This window comes from Rhopalosiphum maidis, chromosome 3, assembly GCF_003676215.2.
Source record: "Rhopalosiphum maidis isolate BTI-1 chromosome 3, ASM367621v3, whole genome shotgun sequence".
In the NCBI taxonomy this organism is placed as follows: Eukaryota; Metazoa; Arthropoda; class Insecta; order Hemiptera; family Aphididae; genus Rhopalosiphum; species Rhopalosiphum maidis.
Window position 1 is genome coordinate 64,651,282 of NC_040879.1, and position 21,580 is coordinate 64,672,861.

Here is a 21,580-nt window from a genome sequence, read left to right on the forward strand (position 1 = left end):
CAAATTAGTTTAATTTAACTAATTTATAATCGCATTAGGTATTAAAAGCATTATTTTCTTATACTGCCGTATAAAACATATAAATAAACCGATTATAACGATTACAACAAATATATTTTTGATAAATAGTATTTAAGATCATCAAATAAACATGATTTATTAATACAAACAAACTAAGTCAAATGATGATTCGAAAATATTGTATGATTAAATAAAACTATCAAAGTTATAAATTATAATAAAAATAATAATAATAATAGTGTACAGAATGTATATGCGTGATATTGACATCATAATACAATATAATATGATAATATATAAATATGAGTTTCTCAACATAGTTCATACAAAAACAACAGAATTATTTGATGGGTATAATAATAATAATAATAATAATAATAAAAAAAAACAATAAAATATAATAAAAAAAAAAATAAGACTTATGGTGGGATTGTAATTCCATACAGTTAGTTAGTTATTATTTTTTTTTTTTTTTTAAACCGTCCAAAAGTACTCGCAACAAATTAATAATAAAGCTAAACTATAGATTTTAATTTTAACAAACTGACTGAAAATGTGTGTAATATATTTTATGTATTGCATTTTTTTTCAATCAGAGTAGTGGTATCATTAATTTTCGGAATATTAGTTTGATGGCGATTTTTGCATCCTGTACCGGTTTCGTGTCTTCTCGCATTTTTTGGCTATAAATTATAATTAAATAAATCATTATTGTTATCTCGTGGAAATATGGTAAAATAAATATATATACTTACTGAGCTTAATTTTGTTACTGGGACAGTTCTGAAAAAAAAGAAACAATCATTTATTACGTATAGAACAATGTGAAAAACATATTAATTTAAACGTGATTATAAGTGTAAGTGCCAGGTATTAAATTTCAGTTGTTCATCTAACTTATACCTGACATATTAATTTGCCTTTTTTAAAATTCTTTAAAGGTAATTTTTTGTTAGTTTGAACAATAAGATCGATAAAATAATAAATAAAATAAAATAATACTATAGAAATTACGGAGCGAAGAGGCAACTTGTAGAGTTGACTGATGTAGAGGAACTTCATCGTGAAATATATTATTTTGTAAAATGAAATAAGCGATACAACATTAATCGCCTGTAAATTGTATGCTTCACACGTATAGTTACATACATTGTTTAGTTATTTATTATTATTAATAATACAGGGCAACTTTTAATGAAACATTTAATGTGATATTATTACTATTTATACATATTTAATGACCATATAACTATGTCAGTATTATGTGAATATTAAAAACGTTTTTAGTTTTTTTAAGAAAAAAACTAAAATATTGTAGTCCCTTGTCGAATTAAATGGATATACTATTATTCATTTTTTATTTTTTTTAAATATTCTATTATTTTACAAACATATTTGGTACTTTTTTTTATAGTTTAATCAAAATATATATTATTTAATTCAAGTTTATAGCATAATTATAAATCGATAAATAATATTTGTTATATTATTTATGAATGTACTGAATACAAGTACAACAGTATAATGACGGTGGAAAGGAAAAAGAGCGTAAGCGATATTTTTGACGAAAATCGGTTTTTTGCATTAAGGCGTAAACGACATAATTTTACATCGATTGTGCCCACAGATTATCGATATTTCGATAATTGACACAGTAATGATCGACAATAAAATAAACGATAGTTGAAGGCATAAGCACCATCTAACAAATTAATATTAAATTAAGGCGTATGAGCCAACTAACGGGCGTAAGCGCCAACGAATTTAAACAATTTAAAAATGGGCGTAACCACCACAGATGTTTATAGTTATTGATGTTATGGGTTATTATCAGTTTTATTGATATATGAAAATTATTATAATTACTACATGAGTTATTAGTTAATATATTTACACTAAAATCGTGTAGAACGTGTAATCATAATTATTATTTGATTTTATGATATGATAGTTGTAACCACCCAAATTCAGATTTGTAACAAAAATGATGCGTAAGCGCCCAATGGCGTAAGCACCAAAAAAATATAAAACCTAACTTTTCAGGTAAAAAAAAATAATATTCACTATTTTATATGATGCCAATTTATTAAGAATAGTAATATCTAAACAATTTGTTTATGCGAAAATTCAATGAAATTATTTTAAACGGCTTTAAAATTAAAAAAAGTAGAAAAAAATTGGTGTTTTGGCTCTTCTGTAAAATTGATAAAATGACGCTTACGCCTTTTTTCCTTTCCACCGTCGATAATACATTATATTGATCATAAATTAGACAAAAAACAAAACGATTTATAAATATTTAAGTTCCTAATGCATGCTATGCAATATTACGTAGAGTACGTATTATATTTTAAATTGCAAATACAAACGCTACTTTTCTTTATACAACACGTCCGTTTGATTCTCTAACTTATCAGAAACCGTACTGACTAATTAGCAATTGGTACTTATACTTAGTAGTTTATACAGCTTATGTTGTTGTTCGAATAAAGAATCGACAACAGCTTTTGAAACAGAACGTATATTTTCTATAGTACAATAAAATGCTACGAGCTAAAAGCATAAAAGATAAAATTTGAGTAAAAATTGCACATTGAAAAATGCACAGAAAACGTGTAGCTTAAAAGTTAAAAGTTGAAAAGAAAATTTTAATGCAATGCGAGTACATCTGAAACTGAATTGTGTGCTTGAAGTACAATTATTATTTGTTTCGTGTTGAATATTAAATTCTATACACGAGTTTTTAAGTTGTTATTATTACTTTATTTGAACAATTGTTGTCTAAAATGTAAGTATTATTATATTATATAGGTTCGTGGAATGAATTCCGATGACTAAATCACAAATCAATGTTTTAACGTCTGGTTTTCTACGTGTGGAGGAACGCGAGAAGCATTCAGCGTTGGTTGATTGTACTCGTTCGTCATGTAGTAATATATTACTATTACACCATTCTAGTATAATATGTAGGTAAGCAAGATAAATATGATGCTTGTATGTATTGTTTTCGGATTACAGAACGAATTATTAATTCGGGCGTAAAAAAACAAATGGAATAAACGACAGTGTTTTGAACTTACCGATTCGTACTCAAACCACATACAGTGTTGGAATTGTACGTATACTGGGTTACATTTGTTTTCTGTTTCTTCTGCTGGCCACGGAACTGAAACAAATCGCAATGTTTCGTAATAATATTGCACGAAAATGGTTATTATATTGTTTTGGTATTATAAATTATGTGTAAATTCTTATTTGGTTGAGTGTTAAAGTGATTAATCAATAACGCGATAACATGATCAGTCGGTTATAGAGATTCGATTGATTTAACAATATTATTAATTAATTTGAGTCAAAAGTTTGCATACTCAATTTTTTAAATTAATTAAAAAAAAAGAGCAATACGCAAATATAAAAGGGGTTTGCAGTAGTATTTATTTGTTTATGTTTATGAACTAATGTAATGATACAAATATTGCGCCAGTGTGCATTATGTTGAAGCTATATAATAGAATCTAATTTCATCATCAAATATAGAAAATGTTACAATAAATAAATAAAATATTGTATACGATTCGATGTTTTCAATAATAATTTACTCTGTTATTATCATACCATTATGTTTTCCCAATAATTTCATTATCGAAAAGCAATAACAAATACAAATTAACCATCGTATTCAATATCGCAGTGCATTATGCTATTCCAAAAAATTAATTTTCATTCAGATTGGATGATTGTATAGTAAATTAATTTGTATTTTAACAAATATAATGTAGCTATTTTAATATTAAAATTTATTATTGGAACGGCTATTGCATAATTCTTAAAATTTGTAAGTTCATACGACACGCGACATTAAGTTATATCCATTTGTTAATATTGTATTGCAGTTTATTTTAATTTTGGATATGGTCATATTTTTAAATATGCGATACTCGTGGTCAATGGTTTTATATTTATTTTAAAAAACGAATTAATATTAAAGTAAAGTATAGTATGGTTTTTAAAAGTACGATATTAATATTAATGTAATTTTCTGATAAACAATAATAAAAAAACTAGAATGGAAATCATGTGCGCACACATAGAATTCGTACTCAATGAATGATGTTTTGAAGATCTGATATATAAAATAATTACAATGATAATTACTAGAAAAAAATTACGTTGAAAAGTGTTTTATATAATACCGGTTTTGAGGGACTTCCGGTGTACTACCGGTACCTATGTTAACAACCAACACCGTTAACCATAATGGGGAGTTTTCAGTTTTTACAAAGCTCATACTACAAAGAACTTATAATGTGTAAATCGTTTTGCTAGGTAAGTATATAGAAAGTGCCTGCTCGTAAATAACGGCGTTTCTGAGCCTTTTGGTCGTATTGTTCATTTATACATTTTTTTTTTTTTTTATCATTAATATTGATGGGTTTTCGATTTAAAACACATTTTCGATAGAAGAAATAAATATATTTTTATTTACACATAATATTTAATCACCAATATTTATTTTTAAATACAATTTTTAATATAATTTAGAAATGTTGAGTTTATAAATAGAAATATTATACGGCATACAGTGAGTGCGTATTACCTACTCGACTGGACTACGAAAAGTAACATTTTAAATTGTGTGTTATTCATCAAATTATATTTTAAAAAATATAGCAAGGAAAGTACTGTCATTTTTTATTTTTTGAAAACGTACTATCATTAAGACTCAAAAAATACATTAAACGATTAGCTGTTTTTATAAACCTTTATATTTGCTTCGTAATTTGTTATCAAAAAGTACTATTTACACGAAAAACAATAGTTTTATTAAGATACTATTATTATAAGTGGCATTAAATATTTTATTCGAAAATGTGATATTTTCAAATTTTTAATTTTTAAGACATACGAATATACAATTTATATTACCATTAAATATCATAAAAATAACCTGTTATACAAAACGTACCATTTATTTATTTCAATCAATTAAATCAATTTAAAAACTAGGTTAAGGAACATAATTATATATGCATACACTCAAAAAACGTTATATTATACGTTATACGAGCGTACCGGTTCACGGTGGCTGTGATGTTTGCTATGTATAGATACTATAACACGATTGAATTTTATTTATATTTTTTGGTTTTTACGTGTTATTTTTAAAAATCCTGATAAAATTCTTTGTTCAGTATTATGGTCATCGGGCGTATTGTTTCCCGTGGTGTTCGCTGCCGTGTAAAATTGCATACAAACAATAAGATGTGTGGGTAATTGGGTATACTTACTGTAGGTCTCCTCGAGGCATTTGTCCAAGGCCTTTTGCCCTATTTGTTTCTGCCACTCTTCTTTGAAGATGCTCTTCATTGCGTAATCAGCTATAAAAGTTTTGTTTAGTGAACCGTCTTCGGTGAGCTAAATTAATTTTAAATTACATATTATTTTTTTATATTTTATTATTATTATTATATTCAATATTAATTTCTATACCAATTTGTTTTTCTTTCCAATACATTCATGAAGGCACTGAAACGCAAGTTAAAAAAATAAGTGGTTGAAACATAAATTAAATCAGTCAATTAAGGAAAAAACACTCACGAATTGCTTTTTCTTGATAACCTTTACAGCTTCACTGGAAAACAAGTCTTGTTTTGGCGTAGTAGCTGCAAAATAACCAAATACAATAATATGAAATTCAGATATTTCATTATTTTTATCAACTATTTTTCTTTTTTTAAATTAATATTGGTTATTTTATTGAGTTACCTAATTTATTACGTTTTATTATTATTATTTTTTTTTAAATTATCACTAATTTATTTGTCAAAACGTTTTAACTGTTAAATATTATTAATCTTCCCAATTGTACAAAAACATTTTGAATAACAAATTCCACTGTTAAAAATGAGATGTTAGCATAAATAATCAAAAATAGCTAATTTGATTTAGCTATAATACAATAAAATAGAAAAAGAGATTGTAATACGTAACATATTATAAATGTATGATTATGATTAATATATCTTCTTTTAAACACTGTTAAATTATAATTAATTTGTGTTGTATTGTTATACGTAGATAATAATTATCTTAGATTATATTTTTTATAGTAATTGTTATTTTTTAATGTTTTTTTTGTGGGTTAGGGGAGAAAGGGAGATTAAATTAAAATTGATTATGATTTACAATTCAGGTTTTTAGGAAGGTATGAAATATTTTGTTTTATAATAAAACTACCCATTTATTTACGACGTGTTGTACAATCAACTAAAAATGAACTACCGAATATACCTACTGTTATATTTAATTTAAATAGTTGATATTATTTCAATATATTTGTGATATTTTCTCTTGAAACATAGTATTATTGCTTATTATTGTTGTTGTTATTAACTTTTTATTTTTATATTACATAGATTAAATGTTATATTAAATGTAATTTGATGCTAATTATTTTTGATTCAAGTGTTTGTCTACAATCGTATTACATAAAAAAATGTAAATGCTAGTGTAATATAATTGAATATAGGAATAATTCATGTATATATGCATATGAATCTCGTTAAAATATATATTTATATATGATAGAAATTCATTAATTTCAAATAAAATAAAGAAAACCGTCCAAAGTATAATATTAATTTGAATTTTGAACATCTAAAACATAATACGCTCATAACCCCGTTCGAATATACGACATAAATTTGCATATAAAATGTACTTCAAATTAATTTCCGTGTACGTTTATAATACCAGCACAGCAGCATGATATTATTCTATTATTAAACAAAATATTAATCATGAACCTAATATATCGGCACTCCGAAGCGTGGACTCGAAAGTCGAAATTTACTAATCTGGACATGTACTCGTTATATCGTACATTGCGTGTATATGTATACTGGAGATTTAACGTCTCTGGACGAGCGCCGAGAATTAGTTATTGTTAATTTAAAATGACATTCGTGTTATCCAATAGTAATTTCACAACGAAAAATTACTTCGATATTATACCAACATGATGTTTGCAACACATGCGCTTGTATAGTCTAGATTTTAATCCCGAACTTGTCAATTTAGACGAAGGGGATAATTTTATTCAAATCCTTTTACTGATCCTTTTTTTTTTTTAATTAATTCAAAACTTACCTACAGTACATACCAAACGGGGTTGTGAAAAATACAAGTGACCATCTCATATAAAATGCATAGGTCTGCGCGCGGGGATAATACAAGTGCCAGTGATAAATATTTTACAGCACACGATCGATACTCATACTTGCACAATATTATTAAACAAGTTTGAATTTATATTGTCACCTCCAATTAGAGTGTATTGAATTTATGAAATGAAAATAATAATAAAAACCTGTGGATTACATTTTCTGTTTATTAATAATTCCACATTGTACGGACTAGTATAAAAACGATAGAAAATAATTGTCTGTATAAATAAATTATAATCGTTAATATATTATTACTTACATGTTATATTATAAGAGTCAAAATACTTAGTTTGAGGATATTTGGGGGGGAGGCAATTTACGTATTTAGTATAGGATCTAAATCTTAATGCAAATATTTGTTTTTATTTAAACTAGATTATGAGATAAAAGGTAGACTTTGTTCTAATTTTAATATTTATTTGATTAAAAATACTTTTAAAGCACAATGCACGTGGTTATGCAAGAATATTGTTAAATATTTTGTTTCACTTAAATTTAAAAAACATTCATTTTTATCATAAGATTTTTCAATTAATTAATCGAAATTAATTTTTATAGAACGTACATTATCATATTACAAAAATATTGTATACTTACAATTTAAAATCACTTTTTAAATAGTTGATTTAGATTATTTTTAATTATATAATGTATTGTACTTCATGAACATTTTTGTTTCAATATAATTAGTTAAGTTGAATATCCGCTTATTATAAACATGACGGAGAAAGTTGAGAGGTCAGAAACTCAGAACCTTAAAATTTGTAGTTGAGTGGAAACCATAATATAGAAAGTTTTAGCTAAGAATTATCGTGATGTGATTAGATTATTAAAAACTCATGTATTACTATTATTATTATTATTTACAATTTTATCTTGTTACTCAAAATAATGCGAAAAAATCATAAAACAATGATAAGATTGTAAAATCAATTATACATTTTACTATCGTATCATTTTTCTTAGTGTTCTTACTCGTTATTAAAATAATTACTCGCATAGATACCTATACCTATGATCAAAATTATTTGATTTATTCCAACCAGTTGTTTGGAATTATGGTTAATAACGTTCTTCTTGTGATTATTAAATAATAATATAATTAACTATTGTTTTATAACATCGGAAATTGGTAATTAATAGTAAATTTATATAACATAATACTACAATAATACTATTGATTTTTGATGTCACTGTAAAATAACATTCAATATAAAAGATAGAAATATTATTTATAATAAACTATTTGCTTTACCTACCTAATATTTATAATATGGATTATTAAAACACCAATAAAATTGAGATAAAAAGCAAAATATGGTAAAAATAATAAAATGTACATATTTTAACATATCCAACGATTTATCTTTATGAAGTTAATTTATAGACTGTTCACTAAATACTAAATTTACTTAGTCAATTTTGAACATAATTAAATTTACCTGCAGTTGCTGCAAACTTTTCAGCTACTTGTACGTAACACTCATCAGCTGCTACTTTGTCTTTATCACCGAAACGTTTCATTGCGTTATCCGGGCCACAACATGACTTGAAAAAAAGTATAATTTTTATTATTATTATTATTTTTTTTTTGCAAATATACAGGTTTGATTAAAAACTAAAGATTTTTGTTTTAGTTTATAAATACTTCTATTTTTATAACACTTTGTTTAAGGATGGATCGTGGTTATAATCTCATTAAATTTGTGATGAGTGGTCGCTAACAAAATCAAAATTTAATCAACTTGACCTAGCATCGACCTGGATGATTTAAAAGAAAAGTTAAGTGCTACTTGAGAATATTTTGGCAAACTATTAATAAACAATAGGTGCTTTGAAAATAATTTAATTACATAAACGTATTTATTTGAAACTCTAATGTCTAATGTGTACCTACTGCATTTTTTTTTTTTATGTTAAGTAACATAATTATATTAAATTTTAATCGAAAATGAAAAATGTATTTCTTTATTTTTATAACTAATTAAACCTTTTTACAAGTACATATTTCCTACTTATACAAAAACTATATAATTATTACAAATAAATACCTATTGAAATATTTGAAATACATTATATTAATAATGAAAAGACTCGATATTTTATATTTTTTTTTCAGAATATTTTATTTAAAGCGGTTTACTTAAATGTTAAATAATTAAAAATATATATGTATATATTCAGTTTTTTTTAAATATATTTTCTATTTATGACTTAATAAAAAAAAAAATTCGTAAAGCACAATTGTGTTGTTTTTGTCTTCTCTTCCATATAAATTACATAACATGTTAAAGGAAAAACAAGCATTACTGTTTAATTTCTCAACCAAGTTTATTGACCCAAACTGTACTCGACAAGTTAATTAAAATTGACTACTCAATCGAATATTTTACTAAGTTGAATCAGACTAAAGTTTTTACATGAGTATTTCAAAAGTCTTTAGTGTATGGTTTTAATAAGAATTAATTAAAAATTTAAATAATTATTTAATTTGGTTGTTTTTGTCTTAAGTATTTACTTCTGAATTGAATTTAAATATTATAAAATTTAAGATAGAGAGACAATATAAACAATTTAAAATGTCAATCAGATGTAAACCTACTTTTCAAGAACTGGATAAAATATATTGAAGTATATTTTGTTTAATTAAAACAAAAATAATATTAATTATTTCCCAACCGAACTTCTTTTAAATTTATAATTATAAGATATTATGCTGTAACAGAAGTTGATTGGTACCCAACTAAACAAATAATTATTCGATTCAAATAATAAAATGAACACTTATTTATTTTATTCAAATAAAACTTTAAATTAAGTTACATTTTATTTTTTCAATAACATTTCAATTGAAATAATCTTAGTACAATATAGATATCGTATTTAAATCTAAACAAGTATTTACATCAAACAATTTATTAAAAATATACGTTTTTTCGTTTTTCAATACTTTTTAAATTATTTGGATTCATGTATTATCTAGAAATATTAAATACCTTGTAATATATTATTTTTTTGAAAAAGGCAGTTTAGTCAAAATTAAGATAAAAACTGTAACAATTATAATTTGTAACTACTAAACTACTTGAATGTAAACAATTATTACTTGCATCCAAATTATATTAGTTTAAAATTTTGTGATATTGTATTTTGGAATTATCGAAAATTACTTGAAATATCTTGACGTATACTATACAAAGAAGACAGTAACACACACGTATTAAGTATGTTATATATTATTATCATTATTACTATTCCATAATATTTTGCTTTTTAATATATATATATATTATGTAAAAAAACTAAAAATTACTTTAAATTGATAATTGTAAAAATGGATTATTTTCTTTTAGCTACTATATAGTATAAAAGTTAATTCATTATGGATTATGATACAAACTCGGAGACCAATTTCAAACAAAACTCAACGGTTTTTATTGTTGGACAGAAGTTCTAACAAAAGAACTTTTACTTTATCAATTAAATCAACTAGGACGATGGACTAAATTACTATTTCCAAAAACGTCCAACACATTTTATGTGTACCACAATGAGTGTATTTATTGTATCAATATTGTTATAAAATGACAATACATTTATAAGAATTTTTGCGGTGTAAATAAATTATTATGTACACGGCATTATTATACTGTTCACATAATATACGCGCTAGGTACGGAGAAATCTGTTACACTTAATAAAGTGCTTTTGTCGGATTTTGAAGGCGAAAGTTAACGTTTCTTTTGAAAACCAGGCCAAATTGTTGTCGACGAGTTCGGTCAGGTTATACTTAGGTAAGTTTGAATATTTCATTATATCGGATAAAATTTGATGTTTGAAAATATTATTGCCGCGTAAGAGTCGTATGTAAACATATTTATTTGTAAACATATTTTAATAAGGCATACGAGTATCGTATAAGTACCTATAATACCGGTTATACCGTCCTAGTGCGTTTGTATTGAAAGTATTCGTGAAATGGTATAAGAATACACGATGTAAATGGTTTACCTTTCTGCTGGCTTGTTTGCACCGGAAGAAGTCGCTGTCGTCAGTATCCAACAGTTCTTTGCCCCGTCTGTGGTGACCCGCATCCGCTAAAATTACACGACATCGTCGAATTATGGTCAAAATAATATTAACTATATATTATAACTATATTAACTACTATGCGATGTAAGAATATCGGACGTAAAATCTCATTCGGAAAAATAAAATCTACGCCGGCGGACCGTATATTGGGAGATCTTATGCATACATAATAATTCATCGCAACATATTAATTAACAATAATAGATAGTCGTAATAAATATCGTGAGATTTTCAAATACCACGTGTGTACAATAATAATATATATTAAAATATCATGCTCACCGGAAATGACGGATATGTGAAACAGAACGACGGCGACCGCGATGAATTTGACCATTGCAGTGTTAGCGGACATTTTCGTCAGAAGTCTGTCTAGTTCGCGTGCGGCAACTATATTGTTGAAATATTGTGCGGTCGGGCACGTTTGCAGGGTGCACAGACTACTACAACTGCGTCGTCGCTTGTGTGTCTTATACCACGGCACGAGTCCAACAGTAGTTGTACAATTGTGTTATTATCGTTACGTCGAGGACGCGAAATATCTACGGACAGACCCACAGCAGAAGACGCACTGAGCGGTGACTCGGCTGCAGTCGAACACGTCGCCGCGCGGAACCGGCAGATCCTCCGGACGGCACATATCCGTGTCTCCGCGTCCCCACCATCAGGACCCACAGCCACAGCCGCCTACGCCCTCCACTCGTGTTTCCGCCGCGGACGCCGTTCTTGACCCAATCTTGTCGTGTTATACATATTATTATTATTATTATTGTATAGGTATATACCTACGATGTGCTTGACGTGCACAAACACGCGACCTGCGCCGGACCTGACACAAATGTCGTGATGCCACTGCCACCGACTTCTGTGCCGCGGGGTCGTTGACTTATTCAGAACCGGTCGCGCGCGGCTTAACCCTTCGATCACGCCCTAGTTTCGGTTATTCGCGGTTTGACCGGAGAGACTGCGGTGAGGTGAAAAAAAAAAACAAAAATGATAATAATCAATTCCTCGTGATTCGTGATTTCGGGAACGACCATGACCAATAATATTATTGTAGTGGTGGTTTGGAGAAATTCGGTGGTTCACCGCTGTTCACCGTTCCCCGAGAGAGATTGCGGAGGTCTATTGTAAGCTTAAATTATATATACATATATATTATAATAATAACGTCGATGTGTAGAAATAATTGTTGTTATTACTATTATTATGATCTCCGTGACGCATATGCGTAAAAGTTGCCCCGAAAATAGGACGACAGGTGAGGGGAACTGGCCGCGCATTTGGAACGTTTAATTAAAAATTATTAATATAATATATTAAGTAAATTTACTATATTCGTAATAGATAGTAGTCCAAATATGGTGGTCATAGCGGCGACGTAGAAATCTTATTTAAACTCGAGATTTTTTTTTTTTATATAATTTTTATACGACTAACTTATACAACTTTATTTTTACGACTGTGCATATTATTTTATTGACTGTGACTCAATAACAAATATTGAGTATCTGAATTATTGATGAGAATCAGCGCAGGGTGGTAGTATTGATACACTAATCTCCGTTCAATATAACCAAGACTTGTGTACTCGTATGCCGAGAGAGATGTGCACAAGCCTCCAAATAAAGGCAATAAAATGGATAATAGTATTGGTCGTGTGTCTGTGAATTATAAAAACTACGTATTGTTATAAAAAATATATATCATAATAACTTTGATACAATAACCAAATAAAAAGCGTTTTAGTTAGATAGGTAGTAAGTTTTTCGTGTTATTATTGAATTATATTGATTATTATTTTTTTTTTTAATATTATTAACACTTAAATTATATAGAATTTAAGCATATTTTATTTTAAAATTAATTACAAGATATAAGTCACATTACTAAGAGAAAGAAAAAAAAGGTAGGCAAGTGGATATCGCTCTGCTGTATAGTAGACATGGAGATGAGTAGGTCACTATAATGGATGTGTTAAATTTTAATGGAATGACAGGCATCATTGTATACGAAAAACGACTCTGAACGGAGATGATTTGTAAGTCTAGGATAATTAGTAGGATATATTATATTATTACCTATATTTACATTGTAATATATCGTTCTTTTATTCGATTTCGTAAAAAAATAAATTTCATACACTCAACATTTTTTTTTTTCTATTGACGCTGGAGTTTTTTTTACTGTTATTTGAAGAAAAAGTTATGGAAAACCTTGTATTGGGTTTTTTAACCTTAGATATAAATCAAAAAATTTTTATGAATTTTCAACTTTAAAATTCCTTGCAAATTTTTGCGATTTTGACATCATTTGTAAATGCTTATAAACAAAAATTGTGACTAACGATTTTTGATTTTTTTTACTGCAACAAGAACAACTTATAATAAACTTTGTATTAAATTTTAAAGATTTTTTTGGAAAGCCAAATTTTTTTTATCAGTATTTCAAGAAAAAACATTTGTAAAAATCGAAAATTGCAATGGCCTATAAATAGTTTAAATAAATTCTAAAATTTAATCCTAAATAGATAACGCTAATAAAAACACTTGGTGAAAATTTCAAGTATTTACAATGGTTCGTTTTTGAGTTGCAGAAAAATTCAAAAATCGATTTTTTTCGAAAAGTGGTTATGCGTAAAAATTACCGTTTTTTCTTTACTTTTTCAGGGTTTTCCGGACGCTATTGAAAACTAATGGACATTTTTTACTTTTGACCTCCCAAAGTATCAACTAGATTCAATTTTCTATTCAAAGAGGGGCTGAAGTTAAAAATCAAAGCACTATTACTACTCCAAAACGTAACGACAGAAACAAAAAAAAAAAAAATAAAAAAAAAACATATGCATCATTGTAAAATCAATACATTCATCACTCCGTTCAGAATCTAAAATAAAAAATAAAATACAAATATTGGATAAAAGTTTTTTAATTTTTTACTTAATTGGGTTAAGACATGTGTAAATTGTTATGGTGTTTTCTTCTATGAGAGCTTGTTGTTTTGAGGACAGATTGTTAAGAATTTGATAGTCTTCTGAGTATTTGGGCAAGTATCAATTATATGTCCATAGGTAATATTTCACATATCTTTATAGTTTTACTATAATTTATTAATTTATTATTATTACTTATAATTTATAAATAATAATATTATACTGTCATAATGTTGATTTGTATTTATTTAAGCTATACGAATAAATTCACAATAATACTAATAACAGATGTATTGCAGTATTGTCATTACAATTCGGTGAAAAGAATGACCGCATATTTCAAACGACTAATTTATTCGCCAGACTAATGTATTATTTCTATAATCGAATATACAACTGTTTTTATATATGTGTATAACGAAAAAATGGAATTGAGTACACACAATATATAATGACAATTTATATTTTGTTTCCAATAGAAAATGTCCATCATAGGAACTATTCTCTGCTGTGACTTCGCTAGAATTAATTAGTATAACGAATTTTTTTTACACAAAAACTCTTTTTTTTCTTTTATTATCCATAATGTAATTATATAAAATATATTATAATACTTAAATATTATTTACATTACGTTTTTATGTTATCGAATTAATTGATTCAATTATTATTTGTAGGAAAAATACAAACAGTTGTCTATAATATTACCTGTAAAAATGTATACATTTTATAAATATTAGTTACCTAATCTGGTTATAATATTTATCATTTGAATAATATATCTAGGATTATATACTACACTGATTTTAAGTAAGTAAACATATACAATAGTAATTAAATACAATTAATTACTTCCCCTTCTTTAGCTCATTCTGATTGACGAACCTAAAAATGACGAAGTTGAGATTAATTTTCGAGGAATCACAAACTGTCAACTTTAATTTTTTTTCCGATGATCACAGTATAAATTATTTGAAAACATATTCAAAATAACTAGATTATAATAATGTAGAAAAAAATAATTATTTTCTTTGTATCTGAAATAAAACTACTAGTTTAGATAATCGTATAATAATATGATCTAATTATTATTCGATATTGTGATGAAAAGTAGCGCATTGAATTATTACATTAACGTTTTGTATTCAAATTTTCGTAATTCAAGAGTTTTAGTGAAATGCAAATATAAATCTATCTACAGAGCATACTAGTGTTATGCGAGAGTTGAAGTCAATCATATTTTTTAATGATATTTATAAATTGTATTATTTAAAATACATAAAATAATAAATAATATCACTCTCTCGTGATTAAGTTGACTGAACATTGCTTATTATATCTTGACTCACAATGTAATCAAATGATTATTTAACTAACGAATCAAATGAAAACCAACAGGTATAAAATGAACTTTAGGTCATTATACATTGATATTTTGTGAACACTGCAGTGTACTCATGTTTGGATAATTGAACACTGACAATGAAGTAATGGTGAGGGCATATCAATGCTGCAAATCGATAGTACCTATCTTTTGTTACCCATTAATAATTTTACGTTTTAATGATGCCCTTATAACAGATGAATTCATATTTTTTATTTCTCGTAGAATAATGTCTTATTATATTATGAATTTATTATTACGTTCATGTGATATTTTGATTTTGGTGGACAAATAATTTATTGGATTCATAGATAATATTATACAAGTAATTATAAGTAAACAATCATTTAAATTATAATATTTGATTAAAACAAGAACATATGTATTATAATAAATAATAATGTATGCTAAATAATTATTGTATAAAGAATATAGACAGAATATTGTAAAATAGGAGTTACTAGCAGAATATAATATGTCACAATACTCAAAACTCATAATATTAACTGATTATAGGGATGGTTTATTTTTATGTTAAAGATGTCCATTTTTCTTTTATTTTAAGTTTGTTAATTTTAAATATATTGAATTTTTATTGGTATTATAATAAATAAACCATTTTTGGTAATATAAAAACTGGTGAATTCACTTAGCTGTATAGTAGATTTGAAGTTTACAACGTCATTGAAAAAATCACGATCAAAATATAAAATTTTAACTCAATGATAAACCGTCTTATATGAATAAAATGTCAGAGTGAAGAAAATGGATAGCTTATCATATTTTATTTGTAGAATAATTTATGTTATTATTATTATTAAGTGAATTCGCTAGATAGAACTATTATTTTCAAAAGATATTAGTAAATAAGTCTAAATATTTTGGTTGTCCAGAAAAAATACTTTTATAAATATCCGTGAAAAGTTAATAATGTCTATAAGTAACATTTTTTAAATTTCATTAAAATAACTGTATTTGTCCATGGGAAATGTTCTTCCTATTATCTATCGAATCTTGTCAAAAACTGTACTTACAACAATTATCTAAAAATATTTAATTTATTATTAAATTATATTTATAATTATTTATTATTTAATAATGACTTATTAGGAGCCATATTGTATTCAATGTTTAAACTTTAGAATTTTAGATATTAAAATTGACTTTTTTAGTATTTTCAACAAAATAAAATGTTCATTGTGATTTTAATTTTTAACGTCGATATTTAAAATTCAGCTATTTATTAAGAAAATGGCGTATACGTATTTTTGATAACGTTGAAGTAATATAAGTAAAACTTAATAGTTATGAGAAAACTTGTATTCAATTTTTAAACTTTTTAACTAAGAAACAAACATTTTTTCCGCTTAATTTGAAAAAATAAGTCGAATATTAAAAATATCTATTTATAGGTAACAAAAATAAATTTAAAATGTTATTATCCCGTCCATAAAATACCGTTCTAAATATTTGGTAAAAATTCAATTTTCTAAATTACTACTATTCCTTGCAAAATGCAATAAAAATGAAAAAATTTAAATATTTTTTATTAAAATATTATTATGTTTCATAAATATTCCAATTGTTATATTATATATATATCATATATTATGATATGCACACGAACCATGTAATTTCGTACGATTTCATCAAAAATGTTTAAATATTTGAGTTTTAATGAAATTATTCATTTGTATAGCGCATATAATAATAACATGATGATATCTCAATATTCTTACAACGTACAATATTATGACGTATTAGCGATTCGTTTGTGTATTAGAAATCGATCGTAACCCGGTTCTTTAAACGCATGCATATTATTTCATTTCTTGATTTATACACAGTGAACGCGTAAAAAAATAATAATAAAAAAAAAAAAATACGTTAATGTTAATCGTAAGAGCGTGACTTGACGACGAATAGGCTTCTTGATGTATATATTATATACTCTTTATTTTTTATTTTTTATGTCATCAGCTTTCACGCTCTGAAAACCAAAATACTCACTTATTGTCAGCGGGTTTGGTTCAGATTAATCAAACATCTCAAACACGTTATAACGTCGTTACGTTTTACGGACAAACGGCGGTGGCCAGGTACGATATTATACAGCCGCGTAGAACACTGCCGGCGACGATGCCAAGTAAGCACTTCTGGTGTGTAATCCGCAAAGATCGAAACCCCATTACGTTTAACGAGGCAACGTTCACTATACATGTATAATATACATGATAATATTATTGTGCATAATATGCGCACAATATGTATATAATTTACCCGCCAATACGTCGTTATATCGTAGGAAACGGGTATTCGCGCAAGCGAGTGATTGAAAAACGAGACCGAGTGCAAACCAATAATCCCGTTGGGAATTATCGTTTCTACAAAGAGATCTTCGGTGATTTCGAGTGTGCATTATGGCGCGGTAGTTTTCTCCACACTTAACGGATGATTTTGCGTATCGCGGTTGGCTACGAGTGTTTAGCTTAGGTATTTATGCACGCGGATACCCACTTTCTTCGTAAGTATTCGTAATGTTTATCATTATCCGCGGGTCTACAATAAAATCTGTGCGATTGTCTGGATTAATTGCGATTTGATTGGCATTATGTACAGAACGGCAGACTTCACGTCGTCTAATTATAATTCTTTTTGTTTGGCGTGTGTGCGACGTGCTCTGTGTTCTATGGAACGATAGTTTTTTACCTGATGTCTTGCATAGTAAACCATCAGTAATCCCAAGCATTATAAACTGACAAAAATATGATTTCTATACTAGAAATATATTTTTTTGAAATCCAAATAGAAAGAAGATCGAATGTCTAATTTGTTCAAAAATATAATTTTATTAGTGACATTATTCTATTATTACAAAGTATCAAAATACATGTAAGTTTTTTTTCATACAATACAAACTATTGCGATTGGTTATAATATTTAATTACATAATTAAAACTTCGTCGATAAAATGATTAAGAATTTTTTTTTTTTTATTTAGAAACCAAAAGAAATTAACAAGTTAATCAAATACAGTTTTGATTACCTACCTCCTGTGAGCTAAAAGCTTGTGTTAGAGATAGGAAGTTATAACATTTACAGATAAAATAATACAATTAGTTTATTTTTATTTTATTAGATACATTAATTATTTATTTGTCTAGTGCTATTGAAAGGAAGATTAAGGAACAATGTTACTTTAAAAAAATATAATAATAATGAGAAAAAAAATGAAACAACATTTTAACATAAATACATTAATAGATTACTATTAATTACGATACCTTTAAGCAATCAAATACACTGTTATAAATATAAATAGCAGTTCAATAATTTACAATAATGATATAATATTAAGACACATTATTATTCAAATCTAAAAATATATATTTATGTAGTAATTCTTCAACGTTAATTTTTCCACGTACAATAATAGTTCTTTTGAGATCCAAATCTACAAATGCATGACCAAAAGATTTATTAGTATATTTAACTGCACAACCATATTTTCTAACTTCTCTTTTATATCTGTTATCATTATGTAACTGATCGATATTAAGTTGTTTAAAAACGAACATAATTGCTATATAGTTCTGTATACTTAATTGTTGTATATTTTTTGCATAATGTGTATACATTTTACACTAATGCCGACTAGTATTAGTTGGTTAATTAATATAAATGTTTTAAATTTAAATGAACAGAATTGGCACAGAGCAAAATATAGGTTTATTAATACTCCACTCTTCTATACTTGAATTATTTATCGTTTAAAAATTCGATTTTCGTGGAAAAAAGTTTTCAAAAGTATATTTTGTTTTGGGACATGAAATTAAAAATATATTAATATGATTATTGTTATTCACTGATTAAAATAGTGACCAATATTAAAAGATACATTTATAAAAAAAAAAAATAATTTTATAATAATTTGTTTTTATTCATTAAAAAAATTATATATTTCAAAAGAATAAACCTTTTTCTGCCTTGTTTGATAATGAATATGTATTTTTAATTGCAAGAAAACAATTGTAATTTTAATTTAATAATATTTATGCCATTAACTGTTCATAAAAGTAACAAATTTGCAAAAATTACAACTGATAACATTATCAAGTGTGATAAAAATAATAAAACGTTTAATGAATTTTAAATAAACTTTTAGCCAAAAAATATGTCAAAAAGAAAAAAAGTAATAGCTTTAAAATAGTAAAAATAAAAATTCTTCAAAAAGTTTATTTTATAAACACACTTTTTAAAAATCTTAATAATGCTTATCTGTTAAATTAATTTCTCAGTTTAATTTATTATTGTACCGTAGTTTGATAACATAACTATTTAATGTTATCCGTATAATATTATGTTTTTCCCAATAAATCTATTTTAGTTTTTTTTTACGGTAACCACGCCATATTGGATGCGTGTAGTTTCAAAACCAATTAAAAGGACATTTATTTAAGAATGCATTTTCATTTCTTATTTTATAATTAATAGTCTCACTTTATTAAGAGTCTTGTAAGAATATTGAACATCAAATAAGGCTATAACTGGTCCCAACTAAAAGTTGGTTTCAAAATCAACCATCCGAAGATGTTTATTTCAAAACCAGCCATGATCAAAAACATTTTTTTTCGCAGTAAAATATTTTATGATAATAATTAACTCTCTGATAATCGTACTACCTATCATATTATTCATAATTATATTATCATTTTTATTTTGTAGTTTGCATATTTTATTATATACAATATTGACGAAATTAAAATATATATCTATTTATGTTTTGGTTTTATAAAATATTTTAATGTTAGTATCAAAACCACTTTTATCACAGACCAATTTCGAAACCAGCTATTTTCAAAAAAACAAAAATGGTTATTAGTTTTAAAAACACCCATATGATAAAATTTGTAACAAAATCAGCTATATCAAAACTATAAAATATAATAACTGTTTTAATAATTATTTTATAAAACAAATATTTATACACAATGTGTATACACAGATTCTTGCTTTAGGGGGTTGGCAAGGGTGCTTGTGCCCAGTGCGCAAATATTAAGGAGGCCCCAAAAAGTTCATTGCCCATCGGAATAAATTAATAATACTATACAGCAATATCTTAACAAATAATCAGTAATAAAATTAGTTTTTATTTCAAACATTTTTAGGCTTAGATTTAATTAATGTTATAGATTTTTTTAAATATCAAAGCAAAAGAAATATTACAAGATATACAAAATGCAACTTTTTTAAATATTTTAAATGCAATAAAATCATATGAACTTTCGAAAGTGGCATAATATTATTCTAATCCATTTGTGAATTCGCTGCGGTGAAAATCGATCGGCTTTGATTCGCCGATACGTGTAGCCCGAAACGGAAGCAACTATTTCTTTATCGTCGCTGCCACGCCGCGCCACATATTCATATAATATAATAATTTTATTATTATACATAACAACGGAATATAAGATATCCGATTTCATCTACACCGGAAATGTATCACAGTGTGGCCGTCTTGGATACATACTAAATTACATCCGTGGTCCATTGTCATCAAGTCTTGATCATTAACTTGCCCGCCATAGTGTATTTAATAATATAATAATAATAGTAATGTCGGACATTTTGTCAGCACACATTTTAGAATTACGAGTCGAGATGTGCGCTGCTTTCTAGTATGTATATACGAATGAAACCATAATAATATTTGTTTACTTAACAAATCGACACATATTGACAGTATTACGAATTGTACGACTCTAATAATAATATCAGGAAATCATACCAATCACACGCTTTTCGACAAGACTATAAAATGGGTTATTTTCCTTCTGTTGAATGATTTGTTGTCAATGTACAGCATGTAATTGATAAGATATATAATATTATGATATAACTATAACTGTTTATGTTGTTTTTCTC

General features: G+C 26.2%; 1 protein-coding gene across 1 annotated transcript; it reads right to left on the reverse strand.

Moving 5' to 3' along the window:
* Positions 1 to 610: 610 nt before the first annotated feature.
* LOC113555736 lies at positions 611 to 11,932 on the reverse strand. The gene is made up of 9 exons (XM_026960258.2): positions 11,622 to 11,932; positions 11,259 to 11,344; positions 8,690 to 8,795; positions 5,620 to 5,684; positions 5,512 to 5,547; positions 5,310 to 5,436; positions 3,102 to 3,187; positions 777 to 804; positions 611 to 704 (listed from the first exon to the last, which is right to left on the reverse strand). Exons 1-9 carry the CDS (start codon positions 11,692 to 11,694, stop codon positions 646 to 648), a joined length of 666 nt encoding a protein of 221 aa, XP_026816059.1. The 5' UTR covers positions 11,695 to 11,932; the 3' UTR covers positions 611 to 645.
* Positions 11,933 to 21,580: the final 9,648 nt, after the last annotated feature.